This window comes from Prionailurus viverrinus, chromosome C1 (genome assembly GCF_022837055.1).
Source record: "Prionailurus viverrinus isolate Anna chromosome C1, UM_Priviv_1.0, whole genome shotgun sequence".
NCBI lineage: Eukaryota > Metazoa > Chordata > Mammalia > Carnivora > Felidae > Prionailurus > Prionailurus viverrinus.
The window spans coordinates 200,894,723-200,912,064 of NC_062568.1; the positions used below are offsets into that span (position 1 = coordinate 200,894,723).

Sequence of the window (17,342 nt, forward strand, 5' to 3'; positions counted from 1 at the left end):
CTGATGGCAAACTGCAGCCAGCCTTCTCCCCGTGAGAAGCGGAGACCATTTTACAGATGAAGAAACCGAGGCCCAGAGAGACCTCAGAGCTAGTTAGTGGCAGCAGGACAGGGCAGGGAAGGAGAGCCTCCGTTTGTGCAGAGCCTGCACCTTATCACCTCTTTCACAGACCAGAGCAGCCCCCGAGGAGGGTCCTCTATGATCCCCGTGTCACGATGTCCAAAGAGGGAGGCTCAGGGGCAGGAAATCATTTGCCCGGAAGCACATGGCCGGTCATGTTGGGCTTTGAACCCATTTCGATCTGACTCCAAAGCCAGTGCCTCTTTTGCTGGTCACATGCTGGCCCCAGCGGGTTGTCGGGCGGGGGGGATGGCGAGGTTACAGGCAGATGGGTCTTGGTCACTGGAGGTGGAACGCTAATGCCTTCGTCCACCTGAGCTCTGGGGCCTCGGAGGTGAGTAAACAGGCAAAGCAAATACCCTGGCTGAGCAGCTCTCTTCCAAGTCAGTGACTGAGACCCCGCAAACCCACATCTGTGCACCTGACCCTGGGATGGTAATCTGGGGTGTGCTGGAGGGCGTGGTGGAGAGTGGGGTTCACGGAGCTGGTGGTAAGACACTCCTAGCGCTGAGAAGCTGCTCAGCCTTGGAAACCAGATGGACCGGGCTTTGCACCTGGACCTCCGTTTGCGCGTCGGTGAAGCGGGCATGAGGACCCTAGGTGGGAGGACAGTGATGAGGCCAGCACGTACTAAGCATTTTCAGGGCAATGTAAGTCCTTCCCCTTCTCCTGGGAGAGCGAGTCTGATGAGGGAGGCAGGGGAGTGACAGCTCATGGATGCCATGAAGAGGGCATGTGCCAGGACTGGAAACCTCCAATGGACATAGTGACTCACCCTGGGGAAGTCAGGAAAGGCTCCCTGGAGGAGGTGTTGAAGGTGTAGCAAGCCTCAAAGAGGTTGGAAATGGTGCCCCAGAAACCTCATGGTGGTTTATGATTTGGGGTGCAGATTCCTCCTTGCCATGAGATGCCCTTTGAGACATTTTGCTTCTCAGAAGTGATCTGGTTTGTGGGGGGCAGTGCCCGCTTGGGTGTGGTTTCTGGACAGAGGCACTGGAAGGAGGGTGCTGCCCAGCATACAGCCTCCGGATTACAGGCACCCCCAGAGCGGCCGGGTCCCTATAGCTGTTTCGGTACATGGCAGCAGAGTAGAAAGGGCACTGGGGATCTGGGCAGCCAGGGACACTGGGTGACTGAAGCAGATGACTCCCTAGAAGCAGCCCACGCCTCGGACTGGCATTGGGGCAGGTGACCAGGGGCTTCTCTGAGCCCGTGAGGATGCCTCGTGCCTGTCGGGGTTGCTCCGTGAGACCAGCTGGGTTCTGGCTGGAGGGACCTCTCCTGCCTTGGTCTCTCTGGCCGTCATGGTGGCCCTTGCCAGGACAGACAAAGGGCTGAGCACGTGCCCATTCATTCTTGGAGGATGTCCGGGGGCATGGAGGGCAGAAACAGGACATTGGCTGGGTTTTGTGGTGGGTATGGCAGCACAGGGGCTCTGGAGCCAGCCAGTCCTGGGTTCCAGTCTGGCACCTACGCTGTGTGGTCCAGGGCCGCTCTCTCAGTCCCTGGACCTCTCTGACCATCTGTCCTCGGGAAGTCACGTGGGTGAGGAGGATGATGGTGTGCCAGGCGCTGTTCTAGGTGCCTGTCATACGTGAGTCCGCTGAATATTTGCAAAAAACCCTGCGAGGTGGGTGGGCTTACCAAGGCTCAGAGAGGGCGAGTAGCCTGCTCTAGGTCACAGAGCCACAGGATGTATAGCTGGGGTTTGATCCCAGCACCCTCCAGGGCCCCTGCCCTTCTCTTCACTACACACATTGGGTTCGAGGTCCAAGACTGGTGTCTCAGATGTCTTCAGACTTTGAGGCTTATCAGATCGCTTTGTGGTCAGCATGGGGTTTTTGCCTAGGGACTGTGGAAATCGTTTTCTGGCCTGGCTGGTTGGGCTCTTAGAATTTATCCAGCTGGACACCATTGCGTTAAGAATGGGAAAGTGATGCTTGAGGAGGGAAGGGACTCGCCCGAGGTCACACGGCAAGTTAGGGACCGACGGACCAGATACAGGGTTTCTTGCATGACCCTGGCTGCTGTGTTGCCTGAGGCTATGTGGGCCTACGGAGCGGGGTCCAGTCAAGGGCTTGCCAGTCTCCCCCTTCGACCTCTCTCAAGGCCTGGTGGCCCCCACGAGAGCCCCGGAGGCCTGCCAGCCGCCCTGCAAAGGGTGCTCGTGACCACTGAGAGACAGGGAGGGAGAGCGCGGATGATTCCATGCAGCTCATGGGCAGGGCTGGCTTTCGTTTCACCTCCTCGCTGGGGAAACTCACGGGCAACTGAATTTCAGCGCCACCCCTCTTGGTAGCTTCCAGATCCCCAGAGTCGGAGCAGGATGAAGTGCCCCTGCTTATTAGGTGGTCCTGGGCACACCACCCTGTCTCTCCCTCCCCCCGCAGGTGACACCAGTTGTAAGAATGGCCGTCGTCAGGCGTGCCTGTGGACGCTCACATGAGCTTATCTAACCTGCCCGTGAACCCTGCAAGGTAGGACAGAGGAGGAAACTGAGGCTCCTGGGTAGTGGTACGCGGGCCCCCAGGAATCACAGAGTAGCTGGAGGCTTCCTCCGTTTCCATGCCCTTCTTAGTGGGGTCAGTAGAGACTCCTATCATCTTTGATTCTAGAAGGCCCTGGGCGCCTCATGGCAAAGCCTTGTCGGCTGGGCTCCCTGGACGGGGCTGCATTTCAGGTTGCAAGCAGGCCCGTGCGTGCGCATGTGATGGCAACTTGCCAGCTAGGGGTGCACACGAGGCACGGTGGCTGCTCGCCGCGGCCCATCACCAGCTCACAGCCCGTGCTCCGGCCTGCCCGGGCCATTACTGCCCGCCTGTAATGGAATCGGCTGCCCTGGTTAAGTGTACACATTAAATTAATACCTCCTCCGTGGAGACAATCAGTTGGCATTTAATTTGTGTTTCCTTCCAAGCAGCGGAGCACAGCTGGGCAGCCGGGCTGGTCGTGGGCACGTCTACACGGGGTTCCTTCCCTGGGATCGGGGGCTCAGTGCAGATGGGAGCATCAGAGTCCACTGGGAGGAGGACGGGGAGCACGAGTGAGGCGGTGCCTGGAGGTACCCGTGACAGCGGGGCTCAGGGGCAGGGGGAGCCCCTCTGCTCTCAGGCTGGGGGACCCAGCCCTCCTTCTGCCGGAGAGCAAAGATACAGTAAAGCACGGGAGAGGTTCGTGTTGTCAGACAAGGGGGTGCTATGGCGTGGGAAGTTCTGGGGGGCTCAGCAGAAGCCAGGAGGGTGAGGGACTCCGGATCGTCACCTGCAGCTCGGCCTCTGTTGAGGTGCCCACTCTGATCTCCTGCCCGTGGGCTTGGGTGAAACTGCATTTGCAGAAAGGGTCCCCCTGGTCTGCCTGCGGGCCTGCCACCTTGTCCCCCAGCTTGGGTATTGGTCTGGGCCCCCAGCTCTGCAGTGAGGCCAGGGGTGTGGGGAGGGGAGCAGCGCCTCTGTGCGTCTGTGAGTGGGCTCACCCCCCCTTCCGCCGTCCCGGCGGCCTGCACCCGGCTGTGCTGCCGCGGGGTGGGCTCCCCGGGGTCCGGGTGGAAACCGGTCTCTGCCACCTGCCCTCCGCCAGAGGCCAGGCCCACGCTTGGCTCAGAATGAGCTTTTCCACCGGCGGCTCCAGCCTATCCTCACCTGAGCCGGCTTCCCATCACCTGAGTGAGTCAGCCTGGGTGTGCCAGCCGCTTCCCTTCCCTGGAAAGGTGTGGACCATTCCTGTGGCACCCTCCCAGCTCTCTGGGGTCTGGGCGCCGGAGCCACAGCGGTGGCATTTCACCATTCACGTGGAGCTGCCCCCCATTCGTTGTCTGCTCCGTGCGGGGGGCGGGACTGGGTGTTTTCACCCGTTCTGCCCACCGCAGGCGGTCCTCACGACCACCCTCAAGGGGGGTGGAGAGCTTCCCCTCTCGCAGATAAGGAAGCTGAGGCCCAGAGAGGGTGATCGATTTGCCCAGGGCCACACAGCTGGGAAGTGGCCGGGGCAGGATTCAAACCTGGGAGTCTCCAGGACTTTCCCCCCCCCCCACCCCCCGGCAGCCCCATGGGCTGTCCCTGAAGCCTTAATTGTTTGGCTGGGGCTGTACCCACTTTCCTCTGGAGCTAGGGCCCCATGGCTTCTTTCTCTGACGGCACAGGAAGTGAAAAATCTGTGAGTCAGTCCCTCTGCCGGTGACTTCAGCTTGGCTTTCCGCCCCCCAGCAGGCCAGGCTTTGTCGGCCCCTTTCCTGAGGCTCTGTGTGTCATCACGAGGGGATGGAGGAGGGAGTGGGCCGGGAAGCGGCCCACCCCCTCCCCCCAGAGGCCCGCCAGGCTTCTCCTCCATCATGTGGTTGCAGTGGTGGCTCCTCCGGAATGCAGGGAGACCACATCTGGCTGGGACGGGTGCTGCCACCTCCTGTCCCGGCCCCTTGCCTCATGCGTGTTCTTCTGCTAAGGTAGTGGCCGAGGCCCCAGCTGCAGCTTCCTTTGGTGGAGTCATTTCCTCTCCTTGCCCTCTTTGTCCTGACATCCCTGCCTCCCCTCTTCAGACCCTAGGGCAGTGGGAAGTGGGAGAGGGAAGCTTTCTCCTTCTCCCTGCCCCCTTCCTGCCCTGGCGGTCCCTCCCCCCGGCCTTCGTCTCCCTGGAGTGGACAGAGCTGAGCAGAGGGCACTGCCGGGAACTCTGCTCCTGGGAGCCCCGAGGCTGGGGTGGTGCAAGCTCAGGGTGTTCCGGGCGGAGGGGGTGAGCAGGAGGGCTGAGGAGTGATTGCAGCTTGGATCCATCCATCCATCCATCCATCCATCCAACCAACAGATGCATGCAACCGTTTGGCTCCTGACCAAGTGCGGGTGGGTTTTGCAGCGCTGAGTGCAGACACGGTAATTATAACCAGTTCTCTGTACTGGAGGAAGGGCTGGACCCCCGGCTTTAGACCCCACTCCTCTGCTGACTTGTATGACGGCACCCCTCCTCTGAGCCTCTTTTCCCGCCTAGAACAGGCATCTCACTCATCTTTCCTTCGTGCCCCATCAGGCCAGGGCACAGGGTACCTAAGACTTTTGAGATGGGTGCCAGAGGGCTTCTCCATGCTGCCCGCACGCACGTCCGGGGTCCTGATTTGTGCACCGCACGGTTCGAGCCCCTGCCCGTCTTTTGCATCGGCACAGAGGCCCTCTGGGACTGCCGCTGCCCTTGTCTGCTACCACGTACAGCCGCTGTGCTGTGGGTCATGCTGGGCTCCAGGGTCTCCAGGGGTGCCATACATCAGCCCCTTCCTCGCTGGGATCTTGGTTTCTCCTCCAGTTCAAGGCTCTAGGCAGTGGGAGGGTTTGAGCACAGGCCTCTGGAAGGATTGGAATAACTGAGTCGCAGGGGGGCAGGAGGCTAGGCGGGTGGCCAGGAGATGCACCCTGAGGTCCAGCCCAGCTGGAGCTAGGGGCTGGTCGCATGACCATTCAGAGAGTGTGGGAACAGAATGGTTCTTGAGTGTCCCTGGTGTGTGTTGGGGCCACGCTCTCATATGTCGGTGGAGAGACCCAGGCTCTGAGGGATGGAGATGGGTGCTGGGGGAGGCTGAGCCTGAGTTCGGGCTCACATCCCTCTGCCTCCCGATCCTTGTGAGCTGGGGCCTGGGCTAAGAGAGCAGAGGGCACTCTGCCTTCAGCTTCCTGTGTGACCCTGGGCCTCAGTTTCCTTAGCTGTACCCTCAGAGGTTTGGACGAGGTGAACGCTGGTCCCTTTCGGCCTTCGCATTTGGAGGTTCTCTGAGTACAGGTGTGAAATAGAAACGATCCCACTTTGCTAGCTGTGCGATCTTGGGTAATGCTCTTGGACTTGAACTTCTTCATCAGTAACATGGAGATCATAACTGTACCTAGGGGCACCTGAGTGGCTCGGTCGGTTAGGCATCCAACTTCGGCTCAGGTCATGATCTCACGGTTCGTGAGTTCGAGCCCCATGTCGGGCTCTGGGCTGACAGCTCGGAGCCTGGAGCCCGCTTCAGATTCTGTGTCTCCCTCTCTCTGACCCTCTCCCGTTCATGCTCTGTCTCTCTCTGTCTCAAAAAAGCAAAGAAACGTTAAAAAAAATTTAATAACTGTACCTAGAGGTTAGTGTGAGGCTTGTTTAAATGAGGTGATGCACGTGAAGCTCCTGAGAAGGGTGCCTGGCCCACCGTGTGCACTCGGTCTGTATTAGCTGCTCTACTAGTGTTCTTAGCCTCTTCCTCCTCCCCCATCGTTGTCTGCCCTGCCTGCCGCAGAGGCTGCTGGGAACATCGGAGCGCTCGGAGGAACTGGCCTCAGAGACTGCTGTCCGAGGGTGTCTGCAGGGTGGGGAGTCGAGAGCAGGTCCCCGTGTGTGGTTGGAGCATAGCTGGTGCCGGGGCTGGACCCCGAGCACTTTCTCTGGAGGTCCCCGACATCGTGGCTGGCTCTCTGGGTCAGAGCCAGGCGTGATGAGGTCCCACGGCCAAGTGGCGGGGGAGGCAGGGGTCCTGAGACCCATCCTCATCTGCGGAATGGGGACAGTCCTTGGCGGTGGGGGAGGGGGGGGGAAGGTTAGGTGGTATTTTATATTTTACGTGTATCTGAATGCCTAACTTGGTGAGCCCCACCCAGACGGTGACCAATAACTATCCCTCCTCTCCCTTCTCTTACCCCACACTTTAAGAAGGAAAAGCTGGAAGTTTTATGAGCCATTGGGCTCGGCCCCGGCTGGAGTTATCTCTGTGCTCTGGGCCTTTGTTTTCTCCGCCCGTGAAATGGGGAGAGGTTTCTCTGCAGCTTTATAGTATACCACGTGAACACCCTTGCTCAGCGGGGGGCCAGGCGTGACAGCCGGGAGGGTGAAGGCTTAAAAGACTCGATAGTGGACCGGCCCCTGACCCCTAGCAGGTGGGTCCCCTTCCCAGTGGTGGCGGCCACTCCCTGGCCTCCCTGCTGCCCATCTTTGCTGATTCGGGTGCCTCCGCCCGAAACACCCGTCCTGCTGAAACCTTATTCCCGTGGGCAGATCCAGGTCAGGGGAGGGGACCGTGCCCGGGACAGAGGCGTTGGCATTTCAGAGGCCACAACTTAAAAAAAAAAAAACTTGACCCGTGTTCTGTCAAGCTGCGTGCTCCCTCCTGCGCCGAGCGGCAGAGAACACGGGGCATCTGGGGCCCCTTAAGAAGCACATCACCGACGTCCTTCCACCCCCGTCAGCCAGCGCGGCTGAAGGGCAAAGCTTTTCTGCAATGTCAACGCTGGAGCCCGCAGAGCCAGGTTTTCCCACTGCGGCTGGGAGGTGTGGCAGTGTGGGCAGCAGATTTGGTCTGTCAAGCCAGCTGCTGCTGACACGCCGGGGTCTGCCCTGCGTCTTCTGGGAGCAGGCCTGCCGGCTGCCCACCCGGCCCGGCTTTGGAAATGAAAAGGCCCATGAAGTCATCTGTGCGAGGGCATCGATGTCGGGATGCAGCTTAGAAACCCCAGCGAGGTGTGGGGCCGCTCCGCGTGCTGTGGCACAGGGGAGCCCGTTAGAAATGCCGCGTGTCCGCCCTGCCCCGCCCCGCCCCACACCTGCCGAGTCTGAACAAGGTCCCCGGGGTGATTCCTGTGCACATCGCAGCGTGGTTCTTGCTGCTCTAGAGCGCGGGCCAGGCTCGAGTCCCATCCCTGCTTACTAGCTGGGTGGCCTCAGACGAGTTCCCTCACCTCTCTGAACGTCAGCTCTTGCATCCACAGGATGGGTGTGGGGAAGATTCTCTACGCGAGCAGGTTAATAAAAATCCACACGGAAGCCAGTGTGTATGAGGCACTGAACTCGGTGCGTGGGACGCAGACTGTGCGGGTCCATCAGTGGTTGTCGCTTCGGAGACCTGGCTTGTGTCTTTGCTCTGGGTCGACTGGGGGCAAATCACTTTCCTTCTCTGGGCCTCATTTGCCCTCTCTGTGCGATGGGTCTGTTAACCCCTCTGTCACTTTCCTCATCAAAAGGTTGCTCGAAGGAAAAGTGAGAGGGGCCGGGCCTCATCTCCAGGAGCCTGTCTGAGAAGCAGATGTGTGTGGGCAAAGTGCCCCTGGGTGCCCACCTCTTCACCCCTCGCGGCCCCCTTCCCTGCTACTCCTGCCCTTGCAATAGCGAGGCCGGCTTGCAGAAGGCAGCCCGCGGCCCTTCCTTGCACCTGCTCTGCTCGGCAGCTTGGAATTGAGTCCCCTGCCCCTCTGAGAGCAGCGTGGCCAGGAGAGATGATTCAGCTCAGACCCGTGTTCTGGGCCTTGGCCTCCCTTGAGAGAAGCCCCAGGAGCCCCATGCTGCGTTGAGGGCAGCCTGTGAACTTCTCCCCACCCGGGGTTCCTGTCTCCCACGGTGGGCCCGGGGCGGGACTCCTGGCCTTGCCCCTGACATACCAAGTGACCTTGGACAAATTCCCTATATGCTATGGGCCTCGGGTTCCTCATGTCTACAGTGGGGGGGTTCAGTGAGATGGTCTGGCCTGGGGTCGGTCCTTAGCTTCTCTCCCTGCCTCTCCTTAGCTTTCTCGGTGCCCTTCATCCCTGGCAGGACCCCCAGCCCCAGTCCCGCTGCCCGCCAGGTTCTGGACCCGGCAGCCCCTGGCAGAGCTAGGCCTGCCTGCCAACACCAGGGGGGTTGGTAGAGACCAGAGGGAGCGAGGGAGAAGGGGAGCATGTAGGGGAGAGGAGGAATTTTCCTCTGTGTGTGCAAACAGTATCCGTGTTCTCTTGTTTCCAAAAGCCAGTGACGTAACCTACCCTTCATCCATTCTTCCCCTCTGGCCTATTTTTAGCCGGCCCCGACAGCATCCTAAAAGGCTTCCAGACTCGCCTGCTCTGAGGCCATGTAGGGAGGCGGCCATAGGGTGAGGAAAGAGACAAGCTCATCGGTGTGTCTCAGGAGGGCGGGAGGGAGGGGACCTCTTCCAGGCTTCCTCTGGGGAGGGAGAGGAGCTGGGTGGGGAGCCCAGTTATGGCTCCCGTGGGTCCTGGGTCTACAGGGGGCCTGGCAGGGTTACAAGTACTCGGTCTGGAGCCTCCAGCCTGGGTTAGAGTCCTGGCTCCACCTGTCCTCACGCTGACCTTGGGCACCTGACTCTGTGCCTTGCTTTCTCCATCCGTAACATGGGGTAACACTACGGCTGTGCTGGAGGGTTGTTAAGAGGACCGAATTATGTCATGTAGAACCGTGCCTGGTAATTATTAACATCCCATTCTACCTCCAGTTAATGTTGGGGGGTACACTGGGAGCCCCTGGGTGCCCTCTGTTCTTTCCTGTCCAGCTTTAACTAATGTGTGCCCGAATGAGACAATACACAGAAAGCCCTGGAACAGCGTCTGGCGCATAATAAGCGCTGAATAAGTGAGAGCTATATTTATTGTTTTTGTTTTAATGTAACCAAGCAGACCTGGGTTTGAATTCCAGCCCCACCCGCCAGCTAGCTGAGCGTCTCTGGGTAAGACATTTAACCTCTCTGGGCCTCAGTTTCCGTATCTGTGAGCTAGGGATGATCGCTGTGTAGGAGACTTCTCTGCTGATGAAGGTCGCTACAGGACAAGAACCCAAGATCGCAATGATCAGTACAATAAAAGTTTCTTTCTGACGGGTGCAAAGAGCCCCTATCGGGTGCTGGCTGCAGCCGGGCTCCCGTGCTGTCCCGTGTGAGGCAACCATAGCAGGAACAGTGGCATTTGCACGGCACTTTACAGCGTGTATGAAGTAGACAGTGTGGTCCCTCCGGCCTTCATCTCCCCGCGGCGCTGGTGCCAGCACGTGGCACATGTCACCACCGCCTGATATGGTTATGGGCCGTCCCCCCCACCCCTAGACTGGGAGCTGCTGGAGGGCAGGCCGGGATGGGTTCACTGCTGCCCCTTCCTTGCCTGGCCTGGGGACAGGCCCAGGGTGGGTGCTGGCATTGTGTCTGAGGGCTGGACTGGCACGGGGAGCCCACCCTCTGACCACCTGTCCTTCTCGACTCTTGCAGGTGGGAGGAAGAGCTTGCCAAGCGCATGAACCTCCAGACCATGGTGGACACGCTGCAGGAGGTGAGCGCCCTCGGAGGTCCCGACCGGGAGAGGCTCGCGGGAGCCGTGTGGCCAAGGGGCACTGTTGCGGTGGCACAAAGCCCGAGGCCGTTCCTGGCTCAGCCCCTGCTCTGTGCTGCTTCCTGTTGCCTCAGTCTCTCCTCAGTGGAGCCACAAGGCCTCTCCTTGTCCCCTGCTTCAGACCTAAGAAGGGACTGGCACAGTGTTGCAGAAAAGCTCCGAGACAGGAGTTGGGAAGCCTGGGTCTAAGTCCCGGCGCTGACCCCTGCTTGCTGGGTGACGTTGGTCCAGTAACTCTTTCCCACCTTCTCCCCACCTGAGCTCAGGATTGGGTGGTTTCTCTCTCTCTCTTTTTTTAAATGCTTATTTATTTATTTTGAGAGAGAGAGAGGGGGGGAGAGGGAGAGCGCGCACACACACACACACACACACGCGCGCACACACACACACACACACACACACACACACAAGTGGGGGAGGGGCAGAGAGAGATGGAGAGAGAGAATCCCAAGCAGGCTCCGTGCTGTCAGCGCAGAGCCTGACGCGGGCCTCGATCTCACGAACCGTGAGATCGTGACCTGAGCGGAAATCAGGAGTCGGACGCTTAACCGACTGAGCCATGCAGGCGCCCCAGGACTGGATGGTCTCTTGAACTGCCCAGCCCCCAGCTTAAGGGAACTGACTTGGGGCGGGATGCCTCGGAGAGGGCTGGTGGCCGTGTCACCGGGTGAGAACATTCCCTTTCGGTTCTGGCTCTCTGTCTATGGCTCTGCTTCTCACCCACCTGCTGGGTACCCTGGGCAGCAAACTCCACCTTCTTGGCCTTTGAATAGCGACCCCAGGAGAAGGCAAGGAAAAGTTCTTTCCAACATTAAAAAGGAATTGCTTTCTGGTATTTAAAGCACTGATCTTATAAGAGATAGAATAAAATAATGTCAATATGTAGCCCCCCCTTTCTTTTATAACAGAAATCTTTGTATTTACAAACATAACGTGTTCATGGTCACATATTTGGAAAATTCAGAGAAGTACAGGGAGAAAATAAAACGCACCTCCAGTTCTACCCCTGCATAGTTGACAAATTGCCATGTGGCCTTCTGGTCTTTTCTGTGCAAACACAGGTGCTCTAGACGTATACGTTTGATTAGGTTAGCACACATGACGTTGCCATTTTTGAGATGGGAGATGGTCAACCATTGGGAATCTCACGTGGACCGACCTCATATTTTAACCTGTTGGGATCTCTTGTTATATTAACCTGCTCTTCTCTTCTTAATATCTGCCGGGGACTTTTTCCATACGATGACTATTTCTTTGAGAAGTGTTTTAAGCCGAGTGGTGCCCTGAAGTGAACTGGGCTCAGAGGAAAGGCGGGCTGGGGTGAGGTCGTCGGCACCCTATTCCTGGCATGCAGGTGCCAGGCCTGGCGGGACGTCAGGCGTCCAGGGCCGTAGACCCAGGTGCCCAGCCCTTCCTAGCCCTCAGGATGCCTGGCCCCCTAAGCCCGTCCCCATCTCTGTCCTCCACAGGCGGCACAGGAGGCTGAAGCCATCCAGGAGGAGATGAACGAGAAAATTGAGCGGCTCAAGGCCGAGCTGGTGGTGTTTAAGGGGCTCATGAGTGACGTAAGTGCCACCGACCGCCACCCCAGGCGTCATGACAACCCCCCCCCGCCCCCCCCACCCATCATGCAAAATGCTTCATTCACTCCGAGGCTCCAGAGCTCGGCTTCTAGTTAGAGTCCTGGCTGGCTGCGTTTGCCCCGTGAGGATGTCGGATGCATCGGAGACCAGCCCCCACCCCTCACTTCTGCTTCCCTTGGTCTGAGTAGAGATGCATTAATCTGCTGCTTAACCCATCCCGCCCTCCCCTGGGCTCCTCTGATGGTCTGTTTGCGTTTGCTCCGACTCGTCCCAGCTCGCCACGTTGAGGGCAGGTGGTGGCCGTGGGCCTCGCTGTCTGGGCACGGGGAGGGCCCAGTGGCAGGTTGCAGGAGGCCCCGGGTCTGGCCCGTGCCAGCCTGAGAGGCTCCCCAGGCCAGCGGCCTGCAGCAGGGTTGCTTTGTAAAGTTGGGGAAGGCCAGTGTGTGCATCCTTTTGGCGACTGGAACCTTTCTGAGCGACCACGGGTGCAGGGAGCTGTTGGCAACAAAGGCCTCCTTCCTGCTGGGGACCCGGGTTTCCCGCCACCTTCAAGCAGCGGGCCGTACGTAGGGAGGGCCGCCAGAAAGGAGAAGGAGCCCCGATCGCGGGTGACTCAGCCTGGTGTGGCTTCTAGTCCTGAGGGGTGTGGAGCTGGGTGTGGCTGGAAGAAGCCTCTGGGGGCTGCAGGTGAAGGCCACCTGGCTTTCCCTCACTGGGGTCCTGGGGGACCCCCCCCCCCTCGTCTTAGGTGATGTCCCGCTGTCAGCCGTGGGGAGGGGGGTCCTGGGGAGAGACCGCCACTTGGCAGGCCCCTCTGTGGGGGACAGGTGGGGCACGCGGGGTGGGAAAGAAGGGAAGTCTTTCAGCAGTGGGGGCTGTCTTTCCTTTTCCTTCGCTCTAACAAATAAACACCGTGTCTCTTGAGGGGATGCCTTCCAGCAGCCCTTAGGGAGGCCGCCAAACAGGGTCTCACATTGTCTACTCAGCGCCAAAGCCTTTAGCTCCTACGACCCCCCCTCCCCCTCCCCTAACCTGAGCAGCGCTGGCCCCACCCCCGACGCCCAGGAGAAGCTCCCCGGCCCCCTCGGACTCTGGACCCCGGGCCTCACGCCCCTCCGCCCCCTCAGGAGCCTGGGAGCGACTCCCCCGCCCCCCTGTGCTTGGTCCAGCCCTCGCTCACGTAACCCCCCCTGCTGTCCTCCCTGCAGCCCATGACAGACCTGGACACAAAGATCCAAGAAAAGGCCATGAAGGTGGACATGGACATCTGCCGTCGAATCGATATCACGGCCAAGCTGTGCGATGTCGCACAGCAGCGGAACTCGGAAGACGTGTCCAAGATCTTCCAGGTGAATAGGGCCACCCTGCTCACCAGCTGCCACTCCCCACTCCCAGAGGGCCTGGCCTCCACCCTGCATGGCCCTATTCCCCCCGAGCCCTGCCCACTCCCCTTCCCCCCAGAGGTAGCGTTTACCCACCCCTCTGGCCTCCCAGGATGAGGTAGAATCAGGCACTTGTAGGCCCCTCAGGCTGCGTCCTCAAGGAGGAGTGCTTCATCCTGCGGCTGAAGAGGCCACTTGGCCCGGAGGGGGGCGGGGTGACGCGACGGGCTCAGGGAGGGAAAGGAAGTGCCAGGACTGGATCTCAGGTCTCCTCACCCCTCAGGGCTCGGCCCACGGGGCGCCATCGCCCAGGTCGAGGGCCCTGGCCAGGCTGTGGGAGCCCTGGGTTGGCCGACCTGAGCCCTGGCAGTTGAGTCTGAGATTTCCCAAGAGGGGCTTTTGGTCTCTATTTTCCGCTTCCACTGAAGAGCCTCTGTCAGTACCCTGGGGGCTTGTCCAGCTGCCCAGAGGGCATGCGTCATTCTCCAAAGGCTGCTTCTTGAATTTTGGGTTGTGGTTTGGCTTTTTGCTTGAGCCCAGGGCAATACGGTGTGTCGTCGCTTTAAGTGCGTGACTTCGGACGTAGCGGGAGAAATCCGGGCTCGTCCACCTCCGCGCCTTCTTGCTGCCGCCTCTGCTGGGGAGCAGGGGTGACCATGCCAGGCTTTGTTTGGTTTGCTCGTGTCTTGTCTGCTTGGAGTGGAGGAAGCTTGGTGAACCTGGGGCTGCCTGCCCGTTACCTTTGCGTGCGAACAGGAGGGCTCTGAGCGTGGGGCCTCTGGGCCCCTGTGAGGGGTTTCTCCATCTCTGGCTGGCTCTGACACATCCCGGGTGACTCTGTGCCCCGGGCTGGCCCATCCCTCTCCCCCAGATCGTGGGCCTACTACTCTGGTGAAGGGCTGAGCCGGGCCGGCCCACCCCCAGGGGAGGGAAGGGTCAGGCCGTCTGCCTCCGTCCTGCATGTCTCCGCCTCACGCTCCCTGCTAGCTCTGCCTGCTTCTTAGAGGAGTTCAGCTCTGCACCCTTCCTGGCAGTGGCTACCCCAGCCACACTCCATCCATCCCGTGGGATGCCGGCTCCCTTCCCAGCCCATCCCAGCCGAGCCTCCCACTTACCTCGATCTCTTCCTTTCCGGGTCAGGTGGTCCCCAAAAAGAAAGAGCGTAAGGTGGCCTCCGACGATGACATCTCCGAGCAGGACGGGGAGGTGAACCGGTTCTCAGATGACGAGGTCGGCTCCATGAACATCACGGACGAGATGAAACGCATGTTTAACCAGCTGTGAGTATCTCCACTGCCCAGCCCTCCCCGGGGGGGGGGGGGGGGGGGACGGGCTCCTCTCCAGTTTCCCCAGATTGCTGGGACAGGGGTGGCAAACCGGTGACCTGGGCTGAAAGCAGCCTGCAGATGTGTTTTGTGTGGCCAGCACGGTGTTCTGAAAGAATTTAGATTTATTTTCCATCTTTACAGTTTGGGGAGTTTCACATTTTCAGAAGAGGCCAAGTGGTTAGTGGTGGTCCTGTCAGATCAAGCCTTCCGCTCCCACCATTGTCCTTGCAGGGCAGCGGGAGGGGAGGGGAGGGTAGCCAAGCCGATCCACACACCAGGGCCCCCCAGGCTGGCCGGGGGAGGGCTCCCGACGTCCACTGAGCATCCTGTGTCTGTAAGGTGCTTCACAAATGTGACTACTTCGGGGACTCCACAGACAGTCGACCAAGGAGGTTGGATTCCCGTTTCCCCTTTTGTACACGAGGAAACTGACACTCACGGGAGGGAAGCCACTTGGCCAAGACCACCCCACGGATAACGTGGCGGAGCTGAGATTCAGAGTCAGGCATGCCACCTGTGAGATGCTGCGGGCCAGTGACAGAGTCCGGGGCTGGCTGTGGTCAGTGGTGGGCTGGAGCCAGCTCGTACCAGCTCATGAAAGCGATCGCACACATGTCTGCCCACTCCACGTCCAGTGATGGCACAGGGAAGTCGCTTCAAGTTTGCCCTGGTGGGAAACTGGCGAATACTTTCCATCAGGGCTGCTCTCCCCTCCCCTGTGGAAAGCTGGTTTCCTAGAACCCCACCGGCCGTAGTCGCCTAGGGCAAGGACACACTGTGTATGGCCTTGGCCTGCCCAGTGCCATATTCTCAATCCAAATCCATCTTTAACTGTGACTCATGTAGTGCCCTAAAGTGGGGAGGGGGAGGGGAGAGGAGGGTGCAGCTGTGGGCATTAGGTGACTCACCTTTGGGCCTGGAGTCAAAGGGCTGGGCTGGGACAGGGTCTCTGGGGCCGTTTCCTCCTGCCCCACGGGCCTGCTCTTGGCTGCTCTTTCTCTGGAGGCCTTCGCAGTGGGGCACCCGAGCCCTGAGAGCTCTGCTTTTCCCCAGGGCTCTGGGTTTCCAACAGCAGGGCTACGTTTGAGCTCTTGGCTCTCCTGAGCCATCGCAAAAACTCCACAGAACCCCTCCGGAGGGGGCACGTGTCTTTAGCAGTTGCCTGTGACATTGTACTCAGCTCAGAAGCCAGGGCACAGCCATCTCCTGATGGCTTCCTGCAAAGCTCCGGGGCTGGCTTAGCATTACAGAGTCCGAGGGTCACTCAGCCCAGCCCTTCACGTACAGATGGGGAAACCGAGGATAAGAGAGGGGCCTGCCAGGAGCTGGAACAGAGCGGGGTCCCTGACTCTCGGTCGAGTGCTTTTGTCCCCAACTGGCTGTCTTGTGCTCAGAGCGATGTCTCCCTCTGCCCTCCTTGCAACATCATCCCTGCCCTGGTCCCTTTGTGGCCGAGCCAGGTGACTCTCAGGGAGACAGGAGTCAGAACCGAGCAGGGATGGGTTTGCCTGCCACTTCCTTGTACGTGTCATTCTCTTGACACAGAACTGAGGTGGGCTGCGTTTTGGGGGTTTGCTGTTTGAGGGTGACAGTCTCCTGGACTCTTGATATCATCTTCTGACGTCCCCTCCAAATGTCATACTCTCATCGAAGAGAACTCTTGGTTGGATCCGGTTGTTCTGAATGTTAGGCTGAGCATCGTCCGCCCCCCCAGGCCCAGGCTGGGTTCATTCGCATGGATTCAGGGGCTTTGTCCCCGTTTTCAGAAAGTCACCAGGGGATAGTTAGGCCTCCTAGGAATGGGGTGAGCTGAAAGGGACAGTCCCAAGAGCTGGGTCTGGGGGCTCCACCGGAAGCAGTACTGTGTATATAAAGGAGGTTCCAATGCACAAACGGGTGCCTGGTGTTGACAGGTCTGAACTAGGCTCAGTATCTAATTAGATTTATCAGTTGTACAGTTGCCTAGATTAAAAAAAAAAAAAATCCTCTGATCCCTCTCCACCCTTGCAGTCCTGGCCAAGGCCGTGCTGACCCCACCCTCGGCAGGGCCCCGGCCCCTCCCACTGACATGTCCGTGTCCCCTTCGCTATGGACTGGGCAGAGACCCAAGCCAGAGGCTGCCCCCCGGCCGGTTCCACCGATGTCTTTGAATAATGCGCCCGTGTCAGGGCTGTTTTGTTTTGATCAAAATCTGTTGCTTGGGCTTCAGACCAAGGAGAAGGGGAGGAATTTGCTACTTTCCCTGCACCGGGGCCAGCTCCTTGGCTCCGCCTTCTCGATCGTCTGACCCTCCTCTCTTGCCCATCTTCCCATCCTTTCTGGCTCCCCGTTACTCAGCCAGGGTTTCCTTTGGATTCCAGACGCTAGAAAGGAAGTGAAGTCAGCAGTCGAGTATGTGTTGCGGTGCGGGTGGACCCCAGGGGCTCGCCTGGAGCTAGTCCAGGCCAGCACTGCCTTCCGACACAGCCCTGGTCCCGGCTCTGGTCCCTGGTGCCTGGTCCCTGGACCCACGGAGCCACCTACAGGATCCAGCAGGAACTGCATTTTGGTGGGGAACCTGGCTCCAGGGGAGGCTCTAGGTAGTTTTTAACCGGAAGTTCTTCTTGGGCCCAGCCTGGTGGCCCCCAGCCTGATCCTTTGGGAAAATAGGGAGCAGTGTCCCAGAGAATCCAGGGAGGAGTTGAAGGAGAGCCCCGGGACTCACGGTTCTCTTCTGTGGCCGATTCGACGGATCAAATGATTTAACCCCACAGACCTCAGCCTTCCCATCTGATTTTTGAGGTCCCCTCCAGCAGGGGGAGCCGGGGCATCTCCAGAAACCCCTCAGTCCCAGGCCAGCCTGTA

The 17,342-nt window shown here is 59.5% G+C and overlaps 1 protein-coding gene across 1 annotated transcript in view; it reads left to right on the forward strand.

Moving 5' to 3' along the window:
* Positions 1–17,342, forward strand: part of IFFO2 (intermediate filament family orphan 2) — a 49,405-nt gene that overhangs the window by 23,725 nt on the left and 8,338 nt on the right. The window contains exons 2-5 of the mRNA XM_047871201.1: positions 10,085–10,145; positions 11,675–11,770; positions 12,997–13,137; positions 14,311–14,450. Coding sequence (XP_047727157.1) covers positions 10,085–10,145; positions 11,675–11,770; positions 12,997–13,137; positions 14,311–14,450 — 438 coding nt within the window. The remainder of the gene's footprint in view (positions 1–10,084; positions 10,146–11,674; positions 11,771–12,996; positions 13,138–14,310; positions 14,451–17,342) is intronic.